This window comes from Pleurodeles waltl, chromosome 8 (genome assembly GCF_031143425.1).
Source record: "Pleurodeles waltl isolate 20211129_DDA chromosome 8, aPleWal1.hap1.20221129, whole genome shotgun sequence".
Classification (NCBI taxonomy): Eukaryota; Metazoa; Chordata; class Amphibia; order Caudata; family Salamandridae; genus Pleurodeles; species Pleurodeles waltl.
Window position 1 is genome coordinate 349,981,810 of NC_090447.1, and position 24,478 is coordinate 350,006,287.

General features: G+C 46.3%; 1 protein-coding gene across 2 annotated transcripts in view; it reads left to right on the forward strand.

The window, feature by feature from the left end:
* The window catches only part of MED14 (mediator complex subunit 14), an 801,766-nt gene that overhangs the window by 629,751 nt on the left and 147,537 nt on the right, over positions 1–24,478 (forward strand). The window contains exon 24 of one of the 2 annotated variants that reach the window (XM_069204216.1): positions 9,820–9,951. The exons of the other annotated variant lie outside the window; for it this stretch is intronic. Within the exon in view, the coding sequence (XP_069060317.1) occupies positions 9,820–9,951 (132 nt within the window). The remainder of the gene's footprint in view (positions 1–9,819; positions 9,952–24,478) is intronic. 2 annotated transcript variants of the gene reach the window in all.

Below are 24,478 nucleotides of genomic sequence, written 5' to 3' on the forward strand. Positions count from 1 at the left end.
GGCTTTGTTACTGACCGCCTAAGAGCAAAGGCTCTCACCCTTGGGATCAGAAACCTGTCTGTTGGTGGCAAGCTAGTTGAAACTTGTTAGCCAGCACATGGTTAAAGAGATTTTTGATATTTTCCATCCCTATATTCATTGAAGCCATCATGTAGCTTTGGGAACTCGTACTGACCAGTGCCCAGCACGTGCACTTAAAGTGGCTTCCCTATTTGCTCCCTATGCCTAAAAATCGACAACGACTTTGCAGGGGCATATCTGCTCTTTCTGATATGCCCTCATATGTAAAATAGCTTACCCTGCCTAAGGGCTGTAAGGCCTGCTGTAGGGGTGACTTGCAAATATAGCACGCAGTGTTAGGAATAATGGCACACACTCTGTGTGCCATGTCGTGTTTTTACTTTTAGCTGCACCAAGAAAAGCAACCTGCAATGACAGTCTGCCTGGGCTAGGTGAGGGGTCCCTGAGGGTGGCACAATATTTACTAGGGACTTACAGGAGTGCCTAAGGTATTGCCAATTGGGGGACAATTGCACAGTTTTGGGGAAGGCGATCTGGCACTAGGGACCTGGTTAGCAGGAACCCAGTGCACTCTCATTCAAAATTGCATCATACACCATGCCGAAAGGGCACTTTCCTACATGTGCCACTCCATTCCATTGAGGAAGAACAGCTCTGACACCTTCACCATAAGAGGGCACTTAGCTTTTATGTAGGCTGAACCAGAGACAACCGACAGTTTGACCAATTTTTAATTGGTTTCTTTGCTGCTAAGAAAGGCAAAGCGGTACAGAAGAGGACTGACTTGATATGGATTGTGTTCTGCATCAAGATCTACTATGGTCTATGGGCTGACCAAGAAACAGCTTCCCTCCACACATCCACAAAGCCCACTAAGCCTGGGACAAACCCCACACGTCCACAAAGCACTGCTGTCTAGACACCAAGATCTAGCGGGACAGGCATTTCACCTGATCTGGCATGAAGTGTTTCCTGGTCTGAGTCATTCCACAGACCCACCACCGGAGGCACCTGTGCCGCTTAGGATGTGTGTGTGGTGCTGACCTGCAGCCCCCCGGTGCTCCTCTAAACCCCCCAGGTCTGCTCTCCGAAGACACGAGTACCGACCTACAAGTAGGCCTGATCCCGAGTGCCCCCAGTCTCCATAGGAGCCCATTGTAAAACCGGCAGCTATTTTGACCTCTGCACCCAGCCGGCCCTGTGTTGCTGGCAGTGGGTGTTCGAGAGTTAGTATGTCCGTTGGTCAGGGGTCATGTTAACCCCAGAGACTGGAACTATATGTCTGATACTTACCTTTAAAAATTTTACTTTTTCTTCCCTGGCGAACTGCTCTGAAAATTGCAGTGTCCACTTTTGAAATAGATATTCTCAGTTTTCTCAAAAACTGTTTAACTTGCTGAAGTGAAACAAAGTTACATTCATATCTATGTTGAATACTTATCTGCAACAGTATTTACTTTCAAACTGAATCTTATGGTTCTAGAAATAAAGTAACAAAACCTTTTTTTTCCTATATAAATCAATTGGCCTGGAGTTAAATCTTTGAGTGTGTGCCTCATTTATTGCCTGTGTGTGTGTGTACAACAAATGCTTTGCACTACCCCCTGATAAGCCTAACTGCTCGACCACACTGCCACGAAAGAGAGTATTAGTATTATCTACTTTGGCATCTGTTAAGCCTCTGGGGAACCCCTGGACTCTGTGCATACTATATCTCATTTTGATATAGTATATACAGAGATCCTACATTGGTGGATCAGCAGTGGGGTCTACGACTTTGCATTGGCTGGACTACTCATCCAATACCTGATCACACAACTAAATTCCATAATTGCCTTTAGAAACTGATTTTTGAATTTGGCAACTTTTTCTAAATTTTTAAAAGTCCTGCTAGGGCCTTGTTTAAGTCTCCTTTAGCATTTCTTTTTGTTTTAGATTTAAAGGTTATTTTATGTTAGGGGTTAGTAACTAGAAGTAGATTTTAATTCCTAAAAGTAATCCCCAACTTTTAGTAACCTAATGAGCAGCTCAGAGGACATGGTGGTGAAACTCATCCTCACCCCTTACCTCCATCTTGGGATGAGAGAGCCAAGGAATCTCTGCAGCCTCAAGAAAATCAAAACTGGTTCCAACCCTACTAAGCTCCAGGAGCTCTTGGCAGAGTATGTAGAGGAGCACCCTGTTGAGGAGTAAGACCTCCCCTCAGATGGGGAAGAAGTTAGGTATCAGGAGGATGAACTCCCCCTACCTAACCTAACTAGGGAGGACTGGGCGCCTAGGTCCCTGTCCCCAAGGATAGTACTCATAGGATCTGGGTCTCCCACAGGGGAGTCCAGTTCCTCTGGGAACATTGAGGGCAGCTTCAATGAAGTGGACCTCCTTTTGGCAAGGATGGCCAAAAGATTAGCTTTGGAGAAACACCTGGCTATTGAGAGGGAGAGAACAAAAATGGGTCTAGCACCCATTAATGGTGACAGCAACATACGAACTAGAGACGGAGAGTATTCTGACACCCCTAAAATCTCCAAAGGGATTATCCCCAAATATGAGGATGGTGATGACATCACCACGTGGTTAACAACCTTTGAAAGGTCCTGTGGAACCAGAAGATTAAGAAGGTCTCCTTTGGGAACTGTTTACTGGTAAGTATAGGGATAGGCTTCTCACACTCACTGATGCAGATGCTGAATCCTATGACCACATGAAGGCTACCCTGATTGAGGGCTTTGGATTCACCATTCAGGAGTATAGAATTAGGTTCAGGTGGGCTCAGAAAACCTCGAGCCAGTCCTGTGTTGATTTTGTAGACTGTTCAGTGAAAACACTGGATGGTTGGGTAACTGGAAATGAAGTGCATGACTATGATGGGCTTTATAATTTGTTTGTGAAAGAACGCATTTTAAGTAACTGCTTCAATGAAAAATTGCATCAATATCTGGTAGACATAGGTCCCATTTCTCCCCAAGAATTGGGAAAGAAAGCAGACCACTAGATCAAAACTAGGGTGACCAGGACTTCCACTGGGGATGACCAAAAGAAAGGGGTTACAAAGCCTCCCTAGGAGAAAGTGGGTGAGACTTCTAGAAATAAAGAAAAAGATCCCTCTGTAGGTCCCCAAAAACCTGTCCAGGTGGGTGGATCCCCAGACACATTCCAAAACAAAAGCGGGTACCAGGGTGAAAACTGGTATGCCACTAAGGCATGGTGCCACAACTGTAGACAGATAGGGTAACAAACCAAGGACACTTCTTGTCCCAAAAACAAACCCCATAGGGAAGGCCCAGGAGTAGCCAGTCACAATTGTGCATGACAGGCTGGTGCTCTCAAACCAATACATTCCAGGTGAGATTGCCAGGGCAAGGGTTAGCCCAGATGAGGTCACTAATAGGCCTCTAGCTTTAGTGCCCCTAGAAGTGGGTGGATCTTTTAGCTGGAGAAGGGTGGTAGCCAGTACAGACCTCTCTCTTGATTGCCTCCTTGGAAATGACTACCTAGGGATTGGTCAGAGCCAAAAAGAGGGGCTAGTCCAGTACCAGTCCTCTCCCAAGGATTCTGGAGGTGCTGCCCCTGCAGTGTCTAAAGGTAGGCCCCAGAAGAAAAAGAAAAGGCAGTGCAGGAAAGGTGGACAACTTTAAGCCTAGGTTCCAGTAACCAGGGAGATTCTGCTCCAGTTGGGGAGAGCTCCAAAGTTGGCACTTGTGAAGTCCAACCTGATCCACAAGAAGTCCTGGTCAGTCAGGCAACTGTTAAGCATTGGTGGGTGGCTCCTCAGCTAACAGAAGAAAGAGTGGAACAAGAGTGTTTACTACAAGATGTAGCAACCCCCCCACTCTACCACAGCAGACAGGCAGCCTGAACCCAAAGAAGCCTGTAACTTAGCCCCTTTCTCTGTTGGTGAGGACCTAAAGGTGTGGTTCTGGGTGCTGACAGTTGTCAGTGGCCTCTGCTGGGTGTTAGCCTTTATGGCTGCACTGTCCTTGGAATGGTAGTCTGACCCCATGCCAAATAACAAGATAGGCCCCCTGAACCTCTTGGTCATAGTAGGGTTACTGCAGCTGTGGGTAACCTCTTTGGGTAAGCTGGGGGTGGCCCTGGCTAAAATAAAAGTATTAGCGGTTGATACCTCTTGGACCCAAGACAAAAAAATATAGGTGAAGTCCTTAAAAACCCAAACAAGAGGCTATTCAGATTAGGTCCTATTACTGTTGAGGTAGGTCAGTACCCCAGAGGGAATGGCCTGGACAGGAGGTGTAAGGCAGAGAATGCCCTGCAACAAACCAGTCTGTTTCCCTACTATTCCTCACCAGACAGACTAGGAAGACTTTCCCGGGTTTGGCTGAAGCTCCTGGCCTGTGGGCTGGGGGACTTGTGTAGGAAACAAGCACCTTGTTTGCAGTACCACCAACCCCCACCTCCCCCCCCCCTACACACACACACACACCTTTCCGCCCCTACACACACGCTTTTTCCCTGATATCTGATGCCAACTTGACTAAGTGTGTGCTGGATCCTGCTAACCAGGCCCCAGCACCTGTCTTCTTTCCCTAAAAATGTTATCATTGTTTCACAATTGTCACACCCCTGGCCCACAGCTGAGTCCCTTGTAAAAGGTACCAGTGGTACCAAGGGCTCTGTGACAAGGGAGGGTCCCCAAGGGCTGCAGCATACATTGTGCCAGCCTGGGGGACCTCATCTAGCACATGCACACTGCCCTGCAGCTTGTGTGTGCTGGTGGGGAGAAAATTACAAAGTTGACATGGCACCCCTCTCAGTGCCATGCTCACAAACCACTGCCTGTGGCATACGTAAGTCACCCCTCTAGCAGGCCTTACAGCAGGGTGCACTATACCATAGGTGAGGGCATAGGTGCATGAGCAATATGCCCCTGCAGTGTCTAAGTCTATTCTTAGACATTGTAAGTGCACTGTGCCCATATTGAGGATATGGACTGGGAGTTTGCCATTATGAATTCCACAGCTCCATCATGGCTTCACTGAATACTGGGAAATTTCGTATCAAGCTTCTCAGCACAATAAAACCTCTTGGATTTATTCTAAAAATGCACCCAGAGGGCATCTTAGAGATGCCCCCTGTATTTTACCCAATCCTTTAGTGCAGGACTGACAGGTCTGTGCCAGCCTGCCACTAGGAGATGCGTTTCTGACCCCCTGGGGTGAGAGCCTTTGTGCTCTCTTAGGCCAGAAACAAAGCCAGCTCTGGGCAGAGGTGCTTCACACCTCAACCCCCTGCAGGAACTGTAACACTTGCGGTGAGCCTCAAAGGCTCAGGCCTCCAGTTAGAATGCCCCAGGGCACTCCAGTTAGTGGAGATTGCCTGCCCTCTGGATAAAGTCCCACTTTTGGCAGCAAGTTCGCCGGGAAACTTAGGAAAAACAAGGAGTGACCACTTCAGCTGGGACCACCCCTAAGGTATTCAAAGCTGAAGTGACTCTTCACACCAAGGCCCACATCCCCCTCTATTCCCCCGTGGAGAAGCCTCCATCTTGGTTTGGAGCACATGGACCAATAGGGTCAAGTCTGTGTCCCCCTCCTCACAGGGAGTGGACACCAAAGGGTGTAGTCACCCTTAGGGATAGTAGCCATTGGCTACTGTCATCGACCCCTGTAATGCCCCTAAGTCCAGGATTTAAGGGCTCCACTGAACCTAGCTTGTCAGATTCCTGGCAACCTCACAAGAAGAAAGAAGAAGGACTGCTTAGCTGAAACCCCGCAGAGAAGACTGGAGACGCAAACTGACTTGACCCCCAGCCCTACAGGCCTGTCTCCAGCTCCCAAAGCCCTGCAAAAAGAAGGTGAAGCATCCTGTAAGTCCAGCGACCTCTGACAAGCCTCCTGAAGACTGTCTGCACCCCAGAAGACCAAGATCTCCCATGGACAGTGGCCCTGCCCAGAAAGAAGACCCAGCAAAGGACTCCAGAACCACCCCGGATCCTCGAGTCCTGACCACTCTGCTGCCGCCACCCACGGCCTGTGTCCAGGTGGCCCAGCTGACTGGAGCTGGTCCCCAGACGATTCTGAGCAAGTGCCCACCCTAGGTTGACCCCTCCAGTCCACCATGACGACGCCTGCAGCCTGATATCAGAGGACTACCCTTAACGGCGACAGCATCAGATGAAGATTCCTGACGCCTAAAAGTACCCCTGCACCCGCAGCCCTGGGGCCTTGGGGAATCCGACCTTCGGTGCTGCAACGTCCAGCAGGCAGCCCTCCTCCTTGTCCAGCCTCTGGTTTTCCAGAACCCACCCCCTGGACTTCACCTGCAGCCTCCTTGCGGCCCCAGGGGTCCCCTCATAGGAAAGCATTGGGAGCCCGATGCTGCGTTTGCAACGTGCACCCAGCCGTCCCTGTGGCCACCTGGTGCTCCTCTAAATACCCCAGGTCTGCCCTCCGAAGACATGGGTACTTACCTGCAAGTAGACCTGATCCCGAGTGCCCCCAGTCTCCATAGGAGCCCATTGTAAAACCGGCAGCCAATTTGACCTTTGCACCTGGCTGGCCCAGAGTTGCTGGCAGTGGGTGTTTGGGGTTAACTTGACCTCTGACCGACGGGAATCCTAACCCCCAGAGACTGGAACTGTAAGTCTGGTTCTTACTTCTAAAAACTGTACTTTCTTCTCTTCCCTCTGGAACTGCTCTGAAAATTGCAGTGTCCACTTTTGAAATAGATATTCTCTGTTTTCTCAAAAAACGTTTAACTTGCTACAGTGAAACAAAGTTACATTGATATCCATGTTAAATACTTATCTACAACATTATTTACTTTCAAACCAAATCTTTTGGTTCTAGAAATACAATAACAAAACCTATTTTTCTATATAAATCAATTGGCCTGCAGTTAAGTCATTAAGGGGGTCATTACGACCTTGGCGAGCGGCATCAGCCGCCCGCCAAGATCTGGCCGTCAATGCGGCCGCACCCCCGCCGCGGCCATTTGGAGATCCCCGCCTGCCCAGCGGGGATCACGGCCGCAACATAGGAGTCGGCTCCAAATGGAGCCGGCGGTGTTGCGGCCGTGCGACGGGTGCAGTTGCACCAGTCGCGCTTTTCACTGTCTGCATAGCAGACAGTGAAAAGTTGCATGGGGCCCTGTCAGGGGGCCCCACGACTCCCCGTTCCGCCAGCCTTTTCCTGGCGGTACAAACTGCCACAAAAAGGCTGGCGGTCGGGGACTCGTAATCCCCTGGGCAGCGCTGCGGATTAACACCGCCGGGGCAAAAGTGGTGGAATACCGCCGGCCCCGGCGGTGCGGCGCCGCAGTCGTAATACGCCTGGAAGCACCGCCAGCCTGTTGGCGGTGCTTCCATCGTTTTAGCCCTGGCGGTCCCGTACCGCCAGGGTCAAAATGACCCCCTAAGTGTGTGCCCCATTTATTGCCTGTGAGGGTACAACAAATGCTTTGCACTACGCCCTGTACGCCTAACTGCTCGACCAACCTACCACAAAAGAGAGCATTAGTATTATCTACTTTAGCCTCTATTAAGCCTCTGAGGAACGCCTGGACTCTGTGCACACTATGGGCAATATGTATGAACACATTTTCCCATAGACACAGAATGGGTAAAACCGTTTGCTACATATGGCCCTATATCTCATTTTGATATAGTATATACACAGAGCCAGTTTCCTACTGTTACAAATCAGCAGTTAGAAGTCTCAATCAGAAGAACAAGTTGCTTACCTTTGATAATGCCTTTTCTGGTAGAGATTGTATCAAACTGCAGATTCCTCACTGACCCACTCTCCTCCTTGTTCTGTGTAGTGGGCGCTATGTCCATAAATAAGATGTCAAATCTAAACATCTGCACACTGATCTGATTTCCAAAGCTCTGGGTCTGACAGCACAAAGATCAGATAGAAATTGTTGTCAGCTTGCGCAGGTGGCATATATATTTGTGCCCCAACATCATAACCATACCGGATAGGTCCAACATTTAGCTGCACAACACAACCTATCGACGTGTGAGGGAATTGCTGAATAGGTTCCAGATCCAGGCTGGTGCTTGGTGGAAGTTTACAAGGTGAGGTATCTGCGTTTAGGTAGTCTCTACCAGAAAAAGTTACAGAAGGTAAGTAACATGTTTTTCTATAAGTCATTTCACTAACGTGAACCTTCCAAGCCTGTCCTGCAGCTGAGACATTGTCTTCAGCAATATAGATTCAGTGATAACTAAAAGAGAAGGCATGCCCAGCAGCACCAGGAGAGTCGCTTTATTTTTCTTTTGAGGGACACTGTACTGCATGTGGAGATGGGGAGGATTTCGTTCAGTCTACAGGTCTGTAAGGCCATTATGAACCTCTCAGAAGAACAAACTTGCATTCTCCAGCAGGTGGATGAAATTGTTTCTATCGGTCCCAGAGCTGGATATTGGGCAAGGGTGTTACTCCTGGTTCTTCTTTGTTTCCAAGAAGAACAGTGGTCTAAATCTGATGGTCTTTAATTTCTTCATCCGCAAGGAGAAATTCCAGACGCTGCCTTTAGCTCAGGTGCTTCTTGCATTGCAAAGAATAGACTGGATGATGTCCCTTGACTTGCAAGGTGCATATTTTCTTATACAGATCCTTCAATCGCACAGGAGGTACCTGCAGGTTGCTGTAGGCTACACCCTTTACCAGTTTGCAGTCCTCCATTCAGCACATCTAGAATGGTAGGAAGCTCAGGGTTTCTGCACCTGGATAATTGGATGCTCCTCTCGGGCTCACTGCAGCTGGTGTCAGAACAACTAAACGCCACAACATGGCAACTGTTTTACTTGGGGTTTTCCATCAATCTTCCAAGTTCCCTGAGGAGCCCTTGAAGCGCCTCCTGTTCATATGACCAGTACTTGACACAGCACTGTCAACTTTTTATGGAGGCAAAAAATAATAGAATAGTTTTTTTTTTTTTTTTTTATTAAACCGATAGATGCATTTCCATTTTGTTCAGGTTTTCTGGATTTGCCATTTTTCCCCCACACAAAGCACCTCTTATAGAGCAGGCTAAAGACTGCAGAAAAAATGGGTGTTCTGCACATCTCACAGTATTTTGCTATTTAGTGTAAAGTGGTATTACTGGAACTTTAAGAGTGTTGGAACACTATATTTTTTTTTCTACACTTAAACCTAAAATGGCATTAATGCAACAATTATTGGATGTTGTAGTGCAATTAATAAACCACGGTATTACATTCAAAGATTTCACAAACTCTAAATCCTGTAGATTTTTGCTTTACTCTAAAATGTTTCTTGAGTAAATGTTATAGAGTGTTTCCTGGTACTTTCTGCAGTTCTTGTATAATATAATGTGATGAATATGTTAGATGCATTTTTGGATCAGCAGTTGTTCAAAATCTTCTCTCAAGCATTTGTTTCTTCAGCTACTCCATTGAAGCAGTGAGAACCCTTATTTGTATCTTGTCAATATTATGACAAATTGTGATTTGTTAAGACGCTTAACTTGCCACCCCATAGTGCTACTTCAATTTGAAGTAGCTAAAATCTGCAGAAGGTAATCAAGGTGATGTGCTGACATAGAGTAACTCAAGGCCTCAATTTTCATTACTATTGTAGAATACCTCATTTCATTTTATTTGGAATTATCTTTTATTTTATACCCAGGACGGCAGCCCATGGCATGTGTTGTGCTACTGATTTCATGGGCTAAAGGCACATTGACAGTGATTTTCAGATTTGCGTAATCTCAGCCTAAGAAGGTCAAGATTTGATAATTGTTAGGAAGAATATATGTTTAGGAGAACCATATGGCAGGTAAGTAACCTGTCTTTTTATTTCTCCCCTTAAGGAAATCTACATGCTGCAAGTTCTCCTAGTGGTGCATTAAGAGCACCGTCACCTGCATCGTTTGGTCCAACTCCCTCCCCTTCTTCCCTTGGAATGTCAATGGGGCAAACAGCTAACTTTGCCAGTCCACATGGTGAGTCCTACCTCTGGGAAAGGGACACTTGCAACCTTAGCATACAGTTTGATCAAGATATGTTTAAATCCTCTGAAAGAAAGAATAAAATATGTAGTGTTATGTTTAAGTTATTCAAAGATAGATTAACCACTAAGTTGTCCCTAATACATTTTTGCTGCATAAACACATAATTTTAGGAGTTTGTGCTTCTATAGATAGAAATAAATGTTCGATGGCATCTGTCGCTGTAGATACACATGGTATGCATGAGCTCGCCATCTGGTGTTGGGTCGGAGTGTTACAAGTTGTTTTTCTTCGAAGAAGTGTTTTCGAGTCACGGGACCGAGTGACTCCTCCTTCTGTGCTCATTGCGCATGGGCGTCGACTCCATCTTCGATTGTTTTCTTTCCGCCATCGGGTTCGGACGTGTTCCTGTCGCTCCGAGTTTCGGAACGGAAAGATAGCTGAAGACGGAAGATTTTCGACGGTATCGTTGCGATCCGGTTCGAGATAGACACATACGACGACGCGTTGAACATCGAAGCGCTTCGGTGCCCTTCGGGGTAGATTTCGGCACCCCGTCGGGGCCTAGTCGGCCCCACCGCGTGGAGAACAACGCCGATGGAACGGACCCCGTTTCGATTCTGCCCCGAATGCCACAACAAATATCCTTATACGGACCTACACTCGGTCTGTAACCTGTGCCTGTCACCCGAGCACAGCGAAGAATCCTGTGAGGCCTGTCGGGCGTTCCGGTCCCGAAAAACTCTGCGCGACCGTCGAGCGAGAAGACTGCAGATGGCGTCCACGCCAAAGGAGCGTCGACAGTTCGAGACAGAAGAGGAACAGGAGGAATCCTTTTCCATCCAGGATTCAGACTCCGACGAGCTAGACTCTACAAAAACTGTGAGTAAGACGTCGAGATCAGAACTTAAAAAAGGAAAGAAGGCCCAGGGGACGCCACTGCCAACCGGCCATGGCTCCACCCAAATTCTCGGTGACCAACAGTCGGCACCGAAAAAGGCCCATTCAGTGTCGAGATCGTCCGACTTCGGTCGAGACACCGGCACGCAGCCTCCTCGGGACCGAGAGAGTGCTAAACAGAAGCATCGACACCGAGAGTTCGGTGTCGACACGGATCCACGCCGAGACAGTGGCGCCGAAGACCATAGAGGCCAAGAATTTTCGGCACAGAAAAAGAGGAAGGTTACCTCGGAGCCGAAAAAACAATCAACAGGGTTTTCGGAGCCGAAAAAAGCGACATCAGACCCTGTTTCAGGCTCCTATACTGAAGAGCATTCTATGTCTTCACAAATGAAGAAACATAGATTTGAACAAGAACTGCAATCCACTGACGTGGATCACATGCAAAAGCGTATCTTTATTCAGCAGGGGACTGGGAAGATCAGTACCCTTCCACCTGTCAAACGAAAGAGAACGCTTCAGTTTACTCCTCAGCAACAAACAGCACAAAAGGTAACACCTCCTCCCTCGCCTCCACCTGTAACTCCGGCTTCGCCAACTTACACCCCGTCACATTCGCCAGCTCACACCGCCATGAGCCACGATGACCAAGATCAGGATGCGTGGGACTTGTACGACGCACCAGTGTCTGATAACAGCCCAGACACATACCCAACTAGGCCATCACCACCGGAAGACAGCACAGCCTACTCACAAGTGGTGGCTAGAGCAGCACTATTCCATAATGTGGAACTACACTCGGAACAAGTAGAGGATGATTTTTTATTTAACACCCTCTCTTCAACACACAGCTCCTACCAAAGCCTGCCGATGCTCCCAGGCATGCTACGCCATGCAAAGGACATTTTCAAGGTGCCAGTTAAAAGTAGGGCAGTGACGCCTAGGGTGGACAAAAAGTATAAGGCGCCTCCTACGGACCCTGTATTCATCACCTCTCAGCTGCCACCAGATTCTGTGGTGGTAGGGGCTGCCAGAAAACGGGTAAATTCACACACTTCTGGGGATGCACCTCCCCCAGATAAAAAAAGCAGGAAGTTCGATGCAGCCGGGAAGAGGGTTGCTGTCCAAGCAGCAAACCAGTGGCGCATCGCAAATTCACAAGCGCTGCTAGCGCGATACGACAGAGCCCACTGGGATGAGATGCAGCATCTCATTGAACATCTCCCAAAAGATCTGCAAAAAAGAGCAAAACAGGTTGTTGAGGAGGATCAAAACATTTCCAACAATCAAATACGCTCCTCCATGGATGCAGCAGACACGGCCGCAAGGACCATTAATACGTCGGTTACCATCCGTAGGCACGCATGGCTCAGAACGTCTGGATTCAAGCCAGAAATTCAACAGGCAGTGCTTAACATGCCAGTAAACGAAAAACTTCTGTTCGGTCCGGAGGTCGACACAGCCATAGAAAAGCTCAAGAAGGACACTGACACTGCCAAGGCCATGGGCGCACTCTACTCCCCGCAGAGCAGAGGATCTTATAACACCTTCCGCAAAACACCTTTTAGAGGAGGGTTTCGGGGTCAGGCCACACAAGCTAGCACCTCACAGTCCGCACCGCCCACCTACCAGGGACAGTACAGGGGAGGTTTTCGGGGCCAGTATAGAGGGGGGCAATTCCCTAGGAATAGAGGAAGATTTCAAAGCCCCAAAACCACTACCAACAAGCAGTGACTCACACGTCACTCACCCCTCCCACACAACACCAGTGGGGGGGAGGATACGTCAATATTACGAAGCATGGGACAAAATAACTACAGACACATGGGTCCTAGCAATTATCCAACATGGTTATTGCATAGAATTCCTGCAATTCCCCCCAGACATACCACCAAAAACACAAAATTTATCAAAATACCATTCACAGCTTCTAGAGATAGAAGTTCAAGCACTACTGCAAAAAAATGCAATAGAATTAGTACCAAGCACACAAATAAACACAGGAGTTTATTCACTGTACTTCTTGATACCAAAAAAGGACGAAACACTGAGACCAATTCTAGACCTCAAAGTAGTAAACACATTCATCAAATCAGACCACTTTCACATGGTCACACTACAAGAAGTGTTACCATTGCTCAAAAAACACAACTACATGACAACCCTAGACCTCAAGGACGCATATTTCCATATACCAATACATCAATCACACAGGAAATATCTAAGGTTTGTATTCAAAGGAATACATTACCAATTCAAAGTATTGCCTTTTGGTTTAACAACCGCTCCAAGAGTATTCACAAAATGCCTAGCAGTAGTCGCTGCACACATCAGAAGGCAGCAAATACATGTGTTCCCGTATCTAGACGACTGGCTAATCAAAACCAGTTCGCTCACACAATGCTCAAACCACACAAATCAAGTCATACAAACCCTCTACAAACTAGGGTTCACAGTCAACTTTGCAAAATCAAACATTCTGCCAAGCAAAGTACAGCAATATCTAGGAGCCATAATAGACACGACAAAAGGAGTAGCAACGCCAACTCCACAAAGGATCCACAATTTCAACAGAGTCATTCAACACATGTCTCCAAACCAAACAATACAAGCAAGAACAATACTACAGCTCCTAGGCATGATGTCCTCATGCATAGCCATTGTCCCAAACGCAAGACTGCACATGAGGCCCTTACAACAGTGCCTAGCCTCACAGTGGTCTCAAGCACAGGGTCACCTTCTAGATCTGGTGTTGCTAGACCGCCAAACTTACCTCTCGCTTCTATGGTGGAACAGTATAAATTTAAACATAGGGCGGCCTTTCCAAGACCCAGTGCCACAGTACGTAATAACAACAGATGCTTCCATGACAGGGTGGGGAGCACATCTCAATCAACACAACATAAGAGGACAATGGAACATACATCAAACAAAACTGCATATAAATCATCTAGAATTATTAGCAGTTTTTCAAGCACTAAAAGCTTTCCAACCAATCATAACCCACAAATACATCCTTGTCAAAACAGACAACATGACAACGATGTATTATCTAAACAAACAAGGAGGAACACATTCAACGCAGTTAAGCTTGTTAGCTCAAAAAATATGGAAGTGGGCAATCCACCATCAAATTGGTCTAATAGCACAGTTTATTCCGGGGATCCAGAATCAGCTGGCAGACAATCTCTCTCGAGATCACCAGCAAGTCCACGAATGGGAAATCCACCCACAGATTCTGAACACCTACTTCACACTCTGGGGAACACCACAAATAGACTTATTTGCAACAAAAGAGAACGCAAAATGCCAAAACTTCGCGTCCAGATACCCACACAAGCAATCCCAAGGCAATGCCCTATGGATGAACTGGTCAGGAATATTTGCTTACGCTTTTCCTCCTCTCCCTCCTTACCTAGTAAACAAATTGAGTCAAAACAAACTCAAACTCATTTTAATAGCACCAACGTGGGCAAGACAACCCTGGTACACAACACTGCTAGATCTGTCTGTAGTACCACACATCAAACTGCCCAACAAACCAGATCTGTTAACGCAACACAACCAACAGATCAGACACCCGGACCCAGCATCGCTGAATCTAGCAATCTGGCTCCTGAAATCCTAGAATTCGGACACTTACAACTTAGCCAAGAGTGTATGGAAGTCATAAAGCAGGCCAGAAGGCCATCCACTAGACACTGCTACGCAAGTAAGTGGAAAAGATTTGTTTGGTACTGCCATCATAATCAGATACAACCACTACACGCAACTCCAAAACATATAGTAAATTACTTGCTTCATTTACAAAAAGCAAAGCTAGCCTTCTCTTCTATTAAAATACACCTTGCAGCAATATCTGCATACCTGCAAACTACATATTCAACTTCCTTGTATAGGATACCAGTTATCAAAGCATTCATAGAAGGGCTTAAAAGAATTATACCACCAAGAACACCACCTGTTCCTTCATGGAACCTAAACGTGGTTCTAACAAGACTCATGGGCCCACCTTTCGAACCCATGCACTCTTGCGGAATACAATTCCTAACCTGGAAAGTTGCCTTTCTCATCGCCATTACATCTCTAAGAAGAGTAAGTGAAATTCAAGCGTTCACAACACAAGAGCCTTTTATACAAATACATAAAAATAAGGTCGTCCTACGACCTAATCCAAAATTTTTACCCAAAGTTATTTCACCATTCCATCTAAATCAAACGGTAGAACTACCAGTTTTTTTCCCACAGCCAGATTCTGTGGCTGAAAGAGCACTACATACATTAGATGTCAAAAGAGCATTAATGTACTACATTGACAGAACAAAAAACATCAGGAAAACTAAACAGCTATTTATTGCATTCCAAAAACCTCATGCAGGTAACCCAATATCAAAACAAGGTATAGCCAGATGGATAGTTAAATGCATCCAAATCTGCTACCTTAAAGCAAAAAGACAACTGCCCATTACTCCCAGGGCACATTCAACAAGGAAAAAAGGTGCTTCAATGGCCTTTTTAGGAAACATCCCAATGCAGGAAATATGTAAGGCAGCCACTTGGTCTACGCCTCACACATTCACCAAACACTACTGTATAGATGTGCTATCCGCACAACAAGCTACAGTAGGTCAAGCTGTATTAAGAACTCTATTTCAGACAACTTCTACTCCTACAGGCTAAACCACCGCTTATGGGGAACTAACTGCTTACTAGTCTATGCATACCATGTGTATCTACAGCGACAGATGCCATCGAACTGAAAATGTCACTTACCCAGTGTACATCTGTTCGTGGCATCAGTCGCTTAGATTCACATGGACCCACCCACCTCCCCAGAAGCCTGTAGCAGTTCAGAAATTACCTTCAATTTTGTACATTTGTATATATATTATTTAATCCTTTAATAGGTACATACTTACATTTTTCATTGCGCGGGCACTATTACTATAGTACAACTCCTACCTCACCCTCTGCGGGGAAAACAATCGAAGATGGAGTCGACGCCCATGCGCAATGAGCACAGAAGGAGGAGTCACTCGGTCCCGTGACTCGAAAACACTTCTTCGAAGAAAAACAACTTGTAACACTCCGACCCAACACCAGATGGCGAGCTCATGCATACCATGTGAATCTAAGCGACTGATGCCACGAACAGATGTACACTGGGTAAGTGACATTTTCATTCCAGTATCTGTAATTGTTGTACCTTTTATATGAATTGTGCTTCTTGAGTGTTTTCACAAACAGTGCACAAAGATTTCTTGAGTTTCCAACAAAAAACATTTTCATTAAATATAAATTTTGTATTAATAAATAGCAATTACGCATTTCAAGGGAGGTCAAGAAATACCCTGTTTAATGAACACTCTCCTCCCTCTTACCCCCACTTCACCCAATCCAGAAGCCCTTCTATGTATTTATTCTCCCGGTATTATACATTTGACAAACATGCCACATTGTTTAGTTCTACTGGCTATAGTGTATGATTGGAATCATGCCTCCTTGGGACACACTTCTTTATTGCTGGGCTCACATTCATGCTTTCTCTCTTACAGTTTTCATCACTTCACCCTCATGTCTCTCCCTAGCCTGTTTGCTCGTTTCATGCAAAATGTCACTATTTAACTTTTTCTAAATGTATTTGCTCTCATCAATTCCACATAGTCTTTCCTTATTGTGTCAGCAGTCTACTTTGTGAATTTCATTTCCAAAGCTCTTCGTGCCACTTCTCATCATGGCATAAAGTTTGTTAGAAGAAACTCACATTTTGTTATAAAAATATATATCTTGCTTTCAATTGACTTGATCTGTATTATCAGGGATACCAGTTTTGTTGGTAGTTTGGTGGATCAGAGAATGTTATAAATTCAAAAATGAATAGGGCAACAAAGTTAATGTCCTTGTACTAATCAGGTTCTGTTGCTAGCATTTTGAAAGACTAAAAATACAGCAATGAATGAAAAGATACAGATGTACTTTATTAGAAGGGAAACTAGTAGTTAACACATTTCTAATACTTTTATTTCATTTGGACACAATTTAGGAATAGCTTTGAGAGAAACAAAAATATAATGGGCACCTCTAGGCACACCAGATTGAATGCCCCTTCCACAGTCTGCTTTATTTTCCATGTTGACATGGATGGCTGTGGAGGTTTTAGACCTATAGCTGCCATCTGTCAAAGTCAAGACCAATGTGCTGATGGAAGTCCTGCAACCTGGACAGACTTCCACAGAACCACTCATCCTCTCTAATGAGGCTCTTATGGATACACTAATGGGCACTTGGGTAAAGACTGGATGTTGCCTGTCAGTCAATAGACAGGTTACCAGATGGCAGAGTCCTGCTCCTGGAGACCCATCCTTCCCCCTCCAGCCCCGTACTCATGAAACCTTAGTGGCCCAGACTTTGACAAATCGGCTCAACCCGGAATTACTCCTTACTATGCCTCTTGATAAGGAATCCAAATGAAGGGAGGCGTTTGGAAAGTATATGTTCTCCAGTATTGGATCTTTCAGAGTCACACGACATGCAGTAGAAAATCTGAGGGAAGATTCCTCTGCTAGGAGTATTCTAAAGGGTGCTATTGCCTGACAGGCTGGAGTTTGGTTCTTTATAAATGATGTACTTTAGCTATTAAAGTCAATGTCTTTTTTCATTGTAAACTATGTATATTATTTCCACTGCTTTAAAATGTACTGTGGGACTCCAACCTTGACGACGTGGATGATTCAAGCATGTGAATCTGAGAAAGATACCGATACTGGAGAACAAGATTTACACGTAAATACCATTTTTTTCTCTTCAGGCAGTTTTGACCTCTGCTCTGTGAGTGCTAGTTTTCTCCTGGAACGCTAGTTGCATGCATGATGCGACATGATTGGTAAGATTTTGCCCAAAGTCCCAGAAGACGTTTGCACCAAATTTAACAGATTATGCAGAATAGCCAAGAAGCAGCAAAATAACTAATCTGCTCTGAGCTAGACACCATTGACAATTTGGGCAAGGAATTGATACCAATATGGTGCTATATCACCACATGTGGATGAGAGCCACAGCTTCTTTAGTGAAATGCAGGCGTCACTGATGGCATGCAATTTTATGGTACCAGACTCTTCGGTGGTAAGGCAGATTCGACCCTGGAGCACTTCAGTGAAGGCATAGCCACAATCCACTCCTTTGCCGTTTCTGCCCCTGAGCTGCAGTATCCAAAGCAGTTTTACCCCTTAGTGGGTTTGGAAGGAATTTACACAGCAACAGCACCAAGATTCAGTTCTACAACAGACTCCCCTGTCACAAATGTAAAGGGCAGGGATCAGGCAGACAGTGTCCAGGGACTCAGGTAAAACATACTGCTTAGTCCCCACAAGGCAGAATAAGTTATTATACAAGTGTTAAAGCATCATGTCTGACAGATTGGTGCATGAAATCATTCAACAAGGATGTACACTACCATTCCTTTCCACTCCCCTGCGATTACTACCTACACCACAGCAGCTGTCGGAGGACCACTTCTCCATCATACAGAAGGAAGTCCATGCCCTTGAGGACAGTGGATCCATTGAGGGGGACCATTGACCAGAAATATGGGCTGGATGTTACTGCCCTCATTTCCCAAAGAAGGATGGATGACTTTGGCCTATTTTAGACTTTCGCCCCTCAACTTCTTTCTCAAGAAGAGCAAATTCAAGATGCTCACACTGGCCCAAGTTCTATCTGCCATGGGTCCAGACGACTGGATGGTAGAGTTGGGTTTGCATAACCCCTATTTCCATATCCACGTCCTGCAGTCCCACAGGCGTTATCTGCAGTTTAAGGTGAGCCACAAGCATTTTCACTTTTCTATGCTCCCTTTCGTCCTCACTAGCGCCCATAGGGTGTTCCTGAAAGTGTTGGTAGTGGTTTCAGCATATGTTCGAAGGTTGGGAATATCAGTTTTCCCACACCTCAAATACTGACAGCTGAAGATGGGCTTCCCCAAGTTAGTCATAGAGCACATCCAGACAGTGAACCTCCTCACATCTTTGGATTCCCTATCTATGTGCCAAAGTCACACCAGACTCCTTCCCATGGGCTTCTGTTCATCAGAGTTGTTTTGGATACTGTGCTTTCTACCATCTCAGCGAGTCCAGGGCAGTTTGGGCTATCATCCCAGTGTTTCAACCTGAATGCTGGATCTCGATGAGAGTGGTCCTGAGACTTTTTGGCCATCTTGCCTCCTGCATTCTGGTTGTGGAACACGCCAGATGGCATATGCGGGCTCTGCAGTGGGATCTGAAGTCTGTAGGTTCAGCACCAAGAACTAAGAAAGCTGTGGGTTTCCATCCAGGTTTTGAAGGAGACTGTGAAAGACCTGCAGGTTGGCTGCTAAACCACAATTGGATCGGTGGAGGACCCCTCTCCCTACCCCACCCTTAGTTGACAGTCCTGACAGATGCATCATTCCTTGCTGGGTGTGGCAGGCAATCTGGGAGAGGCTGAGATTAGAGAGCTATGTTCTCCTGCGGAGACCCACCTCCACATCAGTCTAGTGGAGTTTCAGGTGATTTTCTTGTCACTAAAGGCCTTCCTTCCATCCATCAAGGGGAGATGGTTCAGGTTCTCACAGACAATGCCACTGACATCTGGTATTGCAACAGAGGACAGACTGGAGTTGTAGGTCCTCTACCAGGAGGCACTGCAAGAATGGACCCGACCGAGACGCCATCTCTCTAGGTACCAATCATCTATCAGAAACGCTGGGCATTGCCTAGCAGATCACAATGGCAATTACACTTGGAGGTGGCACCAGGTGTCTTCCAGTAATGAGAAGAACTTGTGCTCAGTCTTTTCACCACTGCTGAGAACGTGCAATGTCCAAGGATTTGCACTTTGAAGTTCCTAAGACGACTTCCTTGGGAACGCTTTCTGCCAAGAGTGCAGCTCGAGACACCTTTACCACTCATGCCCACAGTTATGAAGATTCGGAGCAGCTGCTCTCAAGTCATCTTAGGGGTTCTGGATTGGGCCACAGGAGTGTGTTACCCAGAACATTTGGCCATGAGCATTTGTCCTGCAATCCTGCTGCTGCAAGCACCGTTATCTACTGCCCCTTTCTAAGATGATTGTACTCACATTTCAATTAGGACATACCGTGCGCAACCATTAAATGTGAATAATCATTAATTGTGAACTTAAGATCCAAGTGGGATGTTTTTAAAGGGAGAAGTGGTATATTTTCTAATTCCTACTGCTTTTCTAAAAATGTTGTTGTTTTGGCATTTATGAAAAAAGAAGCTATTTGGGCTGTGATACCTGATCAGCAGAGAGACACCCACCACCAAGGAAGGACACACCCACCACCAAGGAAGGAGGCCTGTGGACATATGTGTTTAGCCTCACAAGATTCCATAGATCCATGCGATGCAATTGGCACGGAATTTTAGAAAGCAAATGCTTTCCCAGTTGTTAGTGTAAAGATGAAAAGCAGATTATGTATTTCTAATCAGTCAGTGCTGCACTCGCCTGACTGCCCAGAAGTGCTTCCCCATGTGTCTGCCTGGCTGAGGCAGCTCAGCGTGGCATGGGTGTCACTGTACTGCAGCAGAGCAGTACTGATTGAAGCCAAAGGGGAGGAGTCCTGCTTCTGGTGATGATTAACAGGTTGAATTTATAGACTTTCTTGGACTTCCTGTTCTACTGCAGCTGGACATTCACTAGTGTGCTCAGGGCTGCTTGTGTTATGTCCATCCCTTCAGAGGGTGAGCTGGCCAGAACTGGGGGTGATTTTAAATAGTGTGTCCTGCTTGGCCCATGCCCGCCAAACCTACAGACTGGAGGGATAGAACAGTCAACGCACATGATGCCGGATACAAGTTGGTACAGACTTTAAAATCTAGCTGGTGAAATTTGGGATATGGTGACCCAGAGAGAGCAATATGATTAGTCTTAATCATCCCTCCGGTGACCAACATCCTGAGCTACCTACCACATACTGCCCGCTAAAAGGAGACACATACACCTCTGAGGGAGTCTGGCACTGCACTACTTGTCTAGGAGGCAAGGTGAAGAAAAAAAACTCATGAATCCATTCTAGAGGCTAGAGCTCCCTCCAGGATCTATGACCAACTGTTGCCCAGGAAATAACCAAAAGACGCCTCAGGATCCAGGTGAAGCTGACTGGGGCGCCGGTAGTGCTTTTTAGGTCTCCGCTCTAGATGGTACGCCTACGCTGTCTCAGACTGACAAGCAGTATCTACATCGTGGGCTTCAGCCCTCCGATAGGCTTGCCATTGGCTGGCTCCGTCATCGCTCCCCCATTCTTTATCTCCATTTGACCATGGCATGCATTTGTCATGCCTCCTCGGCAGTTTTCCCCTCCCTGAGAGCAGCGACCAAGTACACTATCCCTCATTGTCCGATCAATTTAGAAACTTCTTTTGTCTTCATTTATGAGCCCTCCTCAGGACTGCTGGTGTTCTCTTCAGCGCCAAGCGCCATATTTTTTTCATATCCCATGGTCTCCTCCCTCCCACAGTATTTCAGGTTGCTGAGGCCGCCTCCCGTCCCCTAATCACCCCTTCAAGCCACTTCTGTAGTGCGGCTCCCTTAGCCTCGGGCAGGCTGACCGGCTGCCTGGGCTGCTGCCTACCCACTCCCTCAACCCTCTGCTCCCTCGGGGCTCTTGTGTCCAGCTTTGGTCTCCTCCCCCCGCCCTCTCCGCCTGCCGCTGCTCGCTCTCCGCCTGCCGCTGCTCGCTCTCCTCCCCCTGCTCTCACAGGCTCTACAGGTACTGCTGCTCGCTCTCTTTCCTCGAATGCGAGCGGAGAAGCAAATCTGCGAGATCGTATTTTGCTATCCATAATCTCTTTAAAAGATTTGCAACACAATATGAAGCTATCAAAAGAATCCTCCGCTGTGAAATGCCTTTTTTTGTATTCCCAGTTTAGCCTTCAGGTGCATTAGCACGCACTCTCTTTTCAGATACTTTTAAAGAATACAATTCCAGAAATGTTTTAGCATTCAGGGTTTAACTCCTCCTTTTCAGAGGTGTGTAATCTACCCCTACCACATGCGCGCTGCCTTTTTCATTCTTTAGGGTTCCATTAACATGTGAAACCAGGATGAATTCCACTTACAAAACAAGCTCTGGCAAAGCCAGTAGGTCTCGGCAATCTGAGAGCGCTAGGTGTTGGCAGTATTCATGCATTTGTGTATATCAATAAGAACGGCCCCAGAGCCGTACACAAATACATTTACATTGCCAATGCCCAGAGCTCTCAGATTGTTGTATTGCTGAGTCTTTTTGGCTTTCCCAGTGCTTTTTTTTTTTATTTAAGCGAGCAAACACTTTCTGTTACTACAAGTGACGGATGCTGCTGCCGGATCAACGTGACATGTCCTAGAGAGGCTGCGACTGGCACAGGAGGTATGTTTTTTTTCTCTCTCTCAAAGCAGCACATTGCTGCGAAAACAAAATACCAGTTGCACTCAAGGTTACTCTGGTCACAATAGCAATGTGAAGGAGTCCAGTCCATATTAAATGACCTGGGGCATGCATCAGCACAGCAAGAAGCCGAAGTGCGCCCGGGGCGCTTTTGTTGGTTATTCCTGCAGCGCCTCGCACATGAAATCGGAATAGGCTGTAATGCATGACTAATCCATTTTAGTGCAGTGTTGTGGACACCATCACTAAAATGTGTTAGTCTATCCCCATGCATGATACTTGGAAAGGCTGGATATTAGCCACATTTCTTAGCCTCCTTGCAAAGGGTTCCATATATTGAGTGCATAACAAAGGTTACAGTGAAGCTTAGACTTTTGCTGTAGCCTATGGTAATGGGCCAAGATCTCTAGGTTTACCAGGCATTTGTTAGATGCTCCAATGGGTCTACTCTTTAGGCCACCACCCCGTGAGTCAGGATGTAGTGGTTAGATACAACCCTCAACTTTGAGCAGGGTAGAAAAATCTCCAATCCTTGCCATTGAGAAGTGTACTGGTGGTGTAAACCCCTCTCCCTAAATGTTTCATCCTCGCCCTTGAGCAAGACAGTAAGTGTGACAAATACATCCCATATTCTTAGGACACATCTGGACTGGGGTGTTAAGAACATTGTGGCTGCTATGCCCTGCTCCGAGCTATACTTTTTTTGGGGGTAGGCTGAGAGGAGCATAAATAGCCCTCTCCAAGCAAGGACAGGAAGGTGTAAAAAGAAAACTCCCTGCCATTGGGTATGGTGGAAGGGCTTTTTCAGAAAGGGGCTAATGCCAACTGATCATCCTCAGCTGTTTGACGGCAAGGGGTTATTGCATTAAAACATTTTTAATACCCTTTATATGTACAGCCACATCCATTTTCCCTGCCATCACAGTAAAGGGTGGGATGTGTTGCTGCTGCGGTGGAAGCCTTTTTAATTTTATTTGTATTTCTCTTTTACCTTTATGCCAGGACGGGCAGAAATCTGATTAAGGGTATCGGTCTGTGGGTGCCAACTTTTACGTCACCAGATTCCCTGCCCAGGCAACTTTTTTTTTTTCAAGGTTTGTTAACATTTGAACGGAGAGCAAAGTGGGTGTCTGTTTTTTCTTGTTTGCAATTGAGTCTCTTTTAAATTCTCTTGGGCCTCAGTGCACCTGCACCTGCTATAATAGCTGTTGGCTTCTGAAGTGGGTTGTCATGTTTGCCCTATTTTTTAACAGCATGATCCTCCTACCGCCCATATTGCCCCTAATGTCCTCTCTGCCATCGCTTTGAGGCCTAAACTACGGGGTCTCCTCTGCCTACATTTTCCCCTGTTTTGGGTGTCTGCTCTGAGGCTAAACCAACCGTAGCGACGCAAGGGTGAACTGGACGCACCATGGGGTTTGAAGTCCTCTGTTATAACTGCACATATATCGCCTTTAGAATACTCTCAGGTGTCAGACTGGACCTGTAAAAAAAAAATGTCCGCATGCTTGTAGGTGGTGATGTGTGATTCCACACTGCCCCATAAGTGACCAGGCCGAGCCATATGCAAGAGCACCCCTGCATGCTGACATTAGTTCTCTTCTTTCTGCGCCAATTGACACACATCTGGAACTCTGTTCTTAACTTTGTCAGTCTTGTTACAGCTTCTGAATTGTTCTTCAACAGTGTTCTAGACAAAAATGTTCCCACTTAAAACAACAAATTTCAAGCCGTGCCAAGGCTGGAGGAAAGAGATATCAGTCATCGATCCACACAACGTGTATCTATGTTGCTTGGGCAGCGTGCATTGTGTGATAAGTGTGCTATTGTGCCTTTGAAAGCCATCCGTGAATGATGTTAAAATCTACCTTGCTGTACATAAGATGATGTTGCAGTAAGAAATCAAGGTCACAATCGGGTTCCCATGAGAAACAGCTTGTCTGGTTGAAGTCTTATGTTAAGTCCAGATCACAAATGCACCATAGGTGCAAAAAAACCTATATGGGACTCGACCATTATCCTGCCACTTGAAATCCTGTTAGAAGGCACAAAGATGTCAAGCTAAACATCTCACCCTCTGTTGTTAGCTGTACTGGTCCCAGCATGTTCTGCATTCCCCAGGCAGTTGTGAACCCAGCATCAAATAGTGGGGTTGTTTAGGTGGGCCTCTGGAGCAACTTCAGGGCCCCCTGGGTT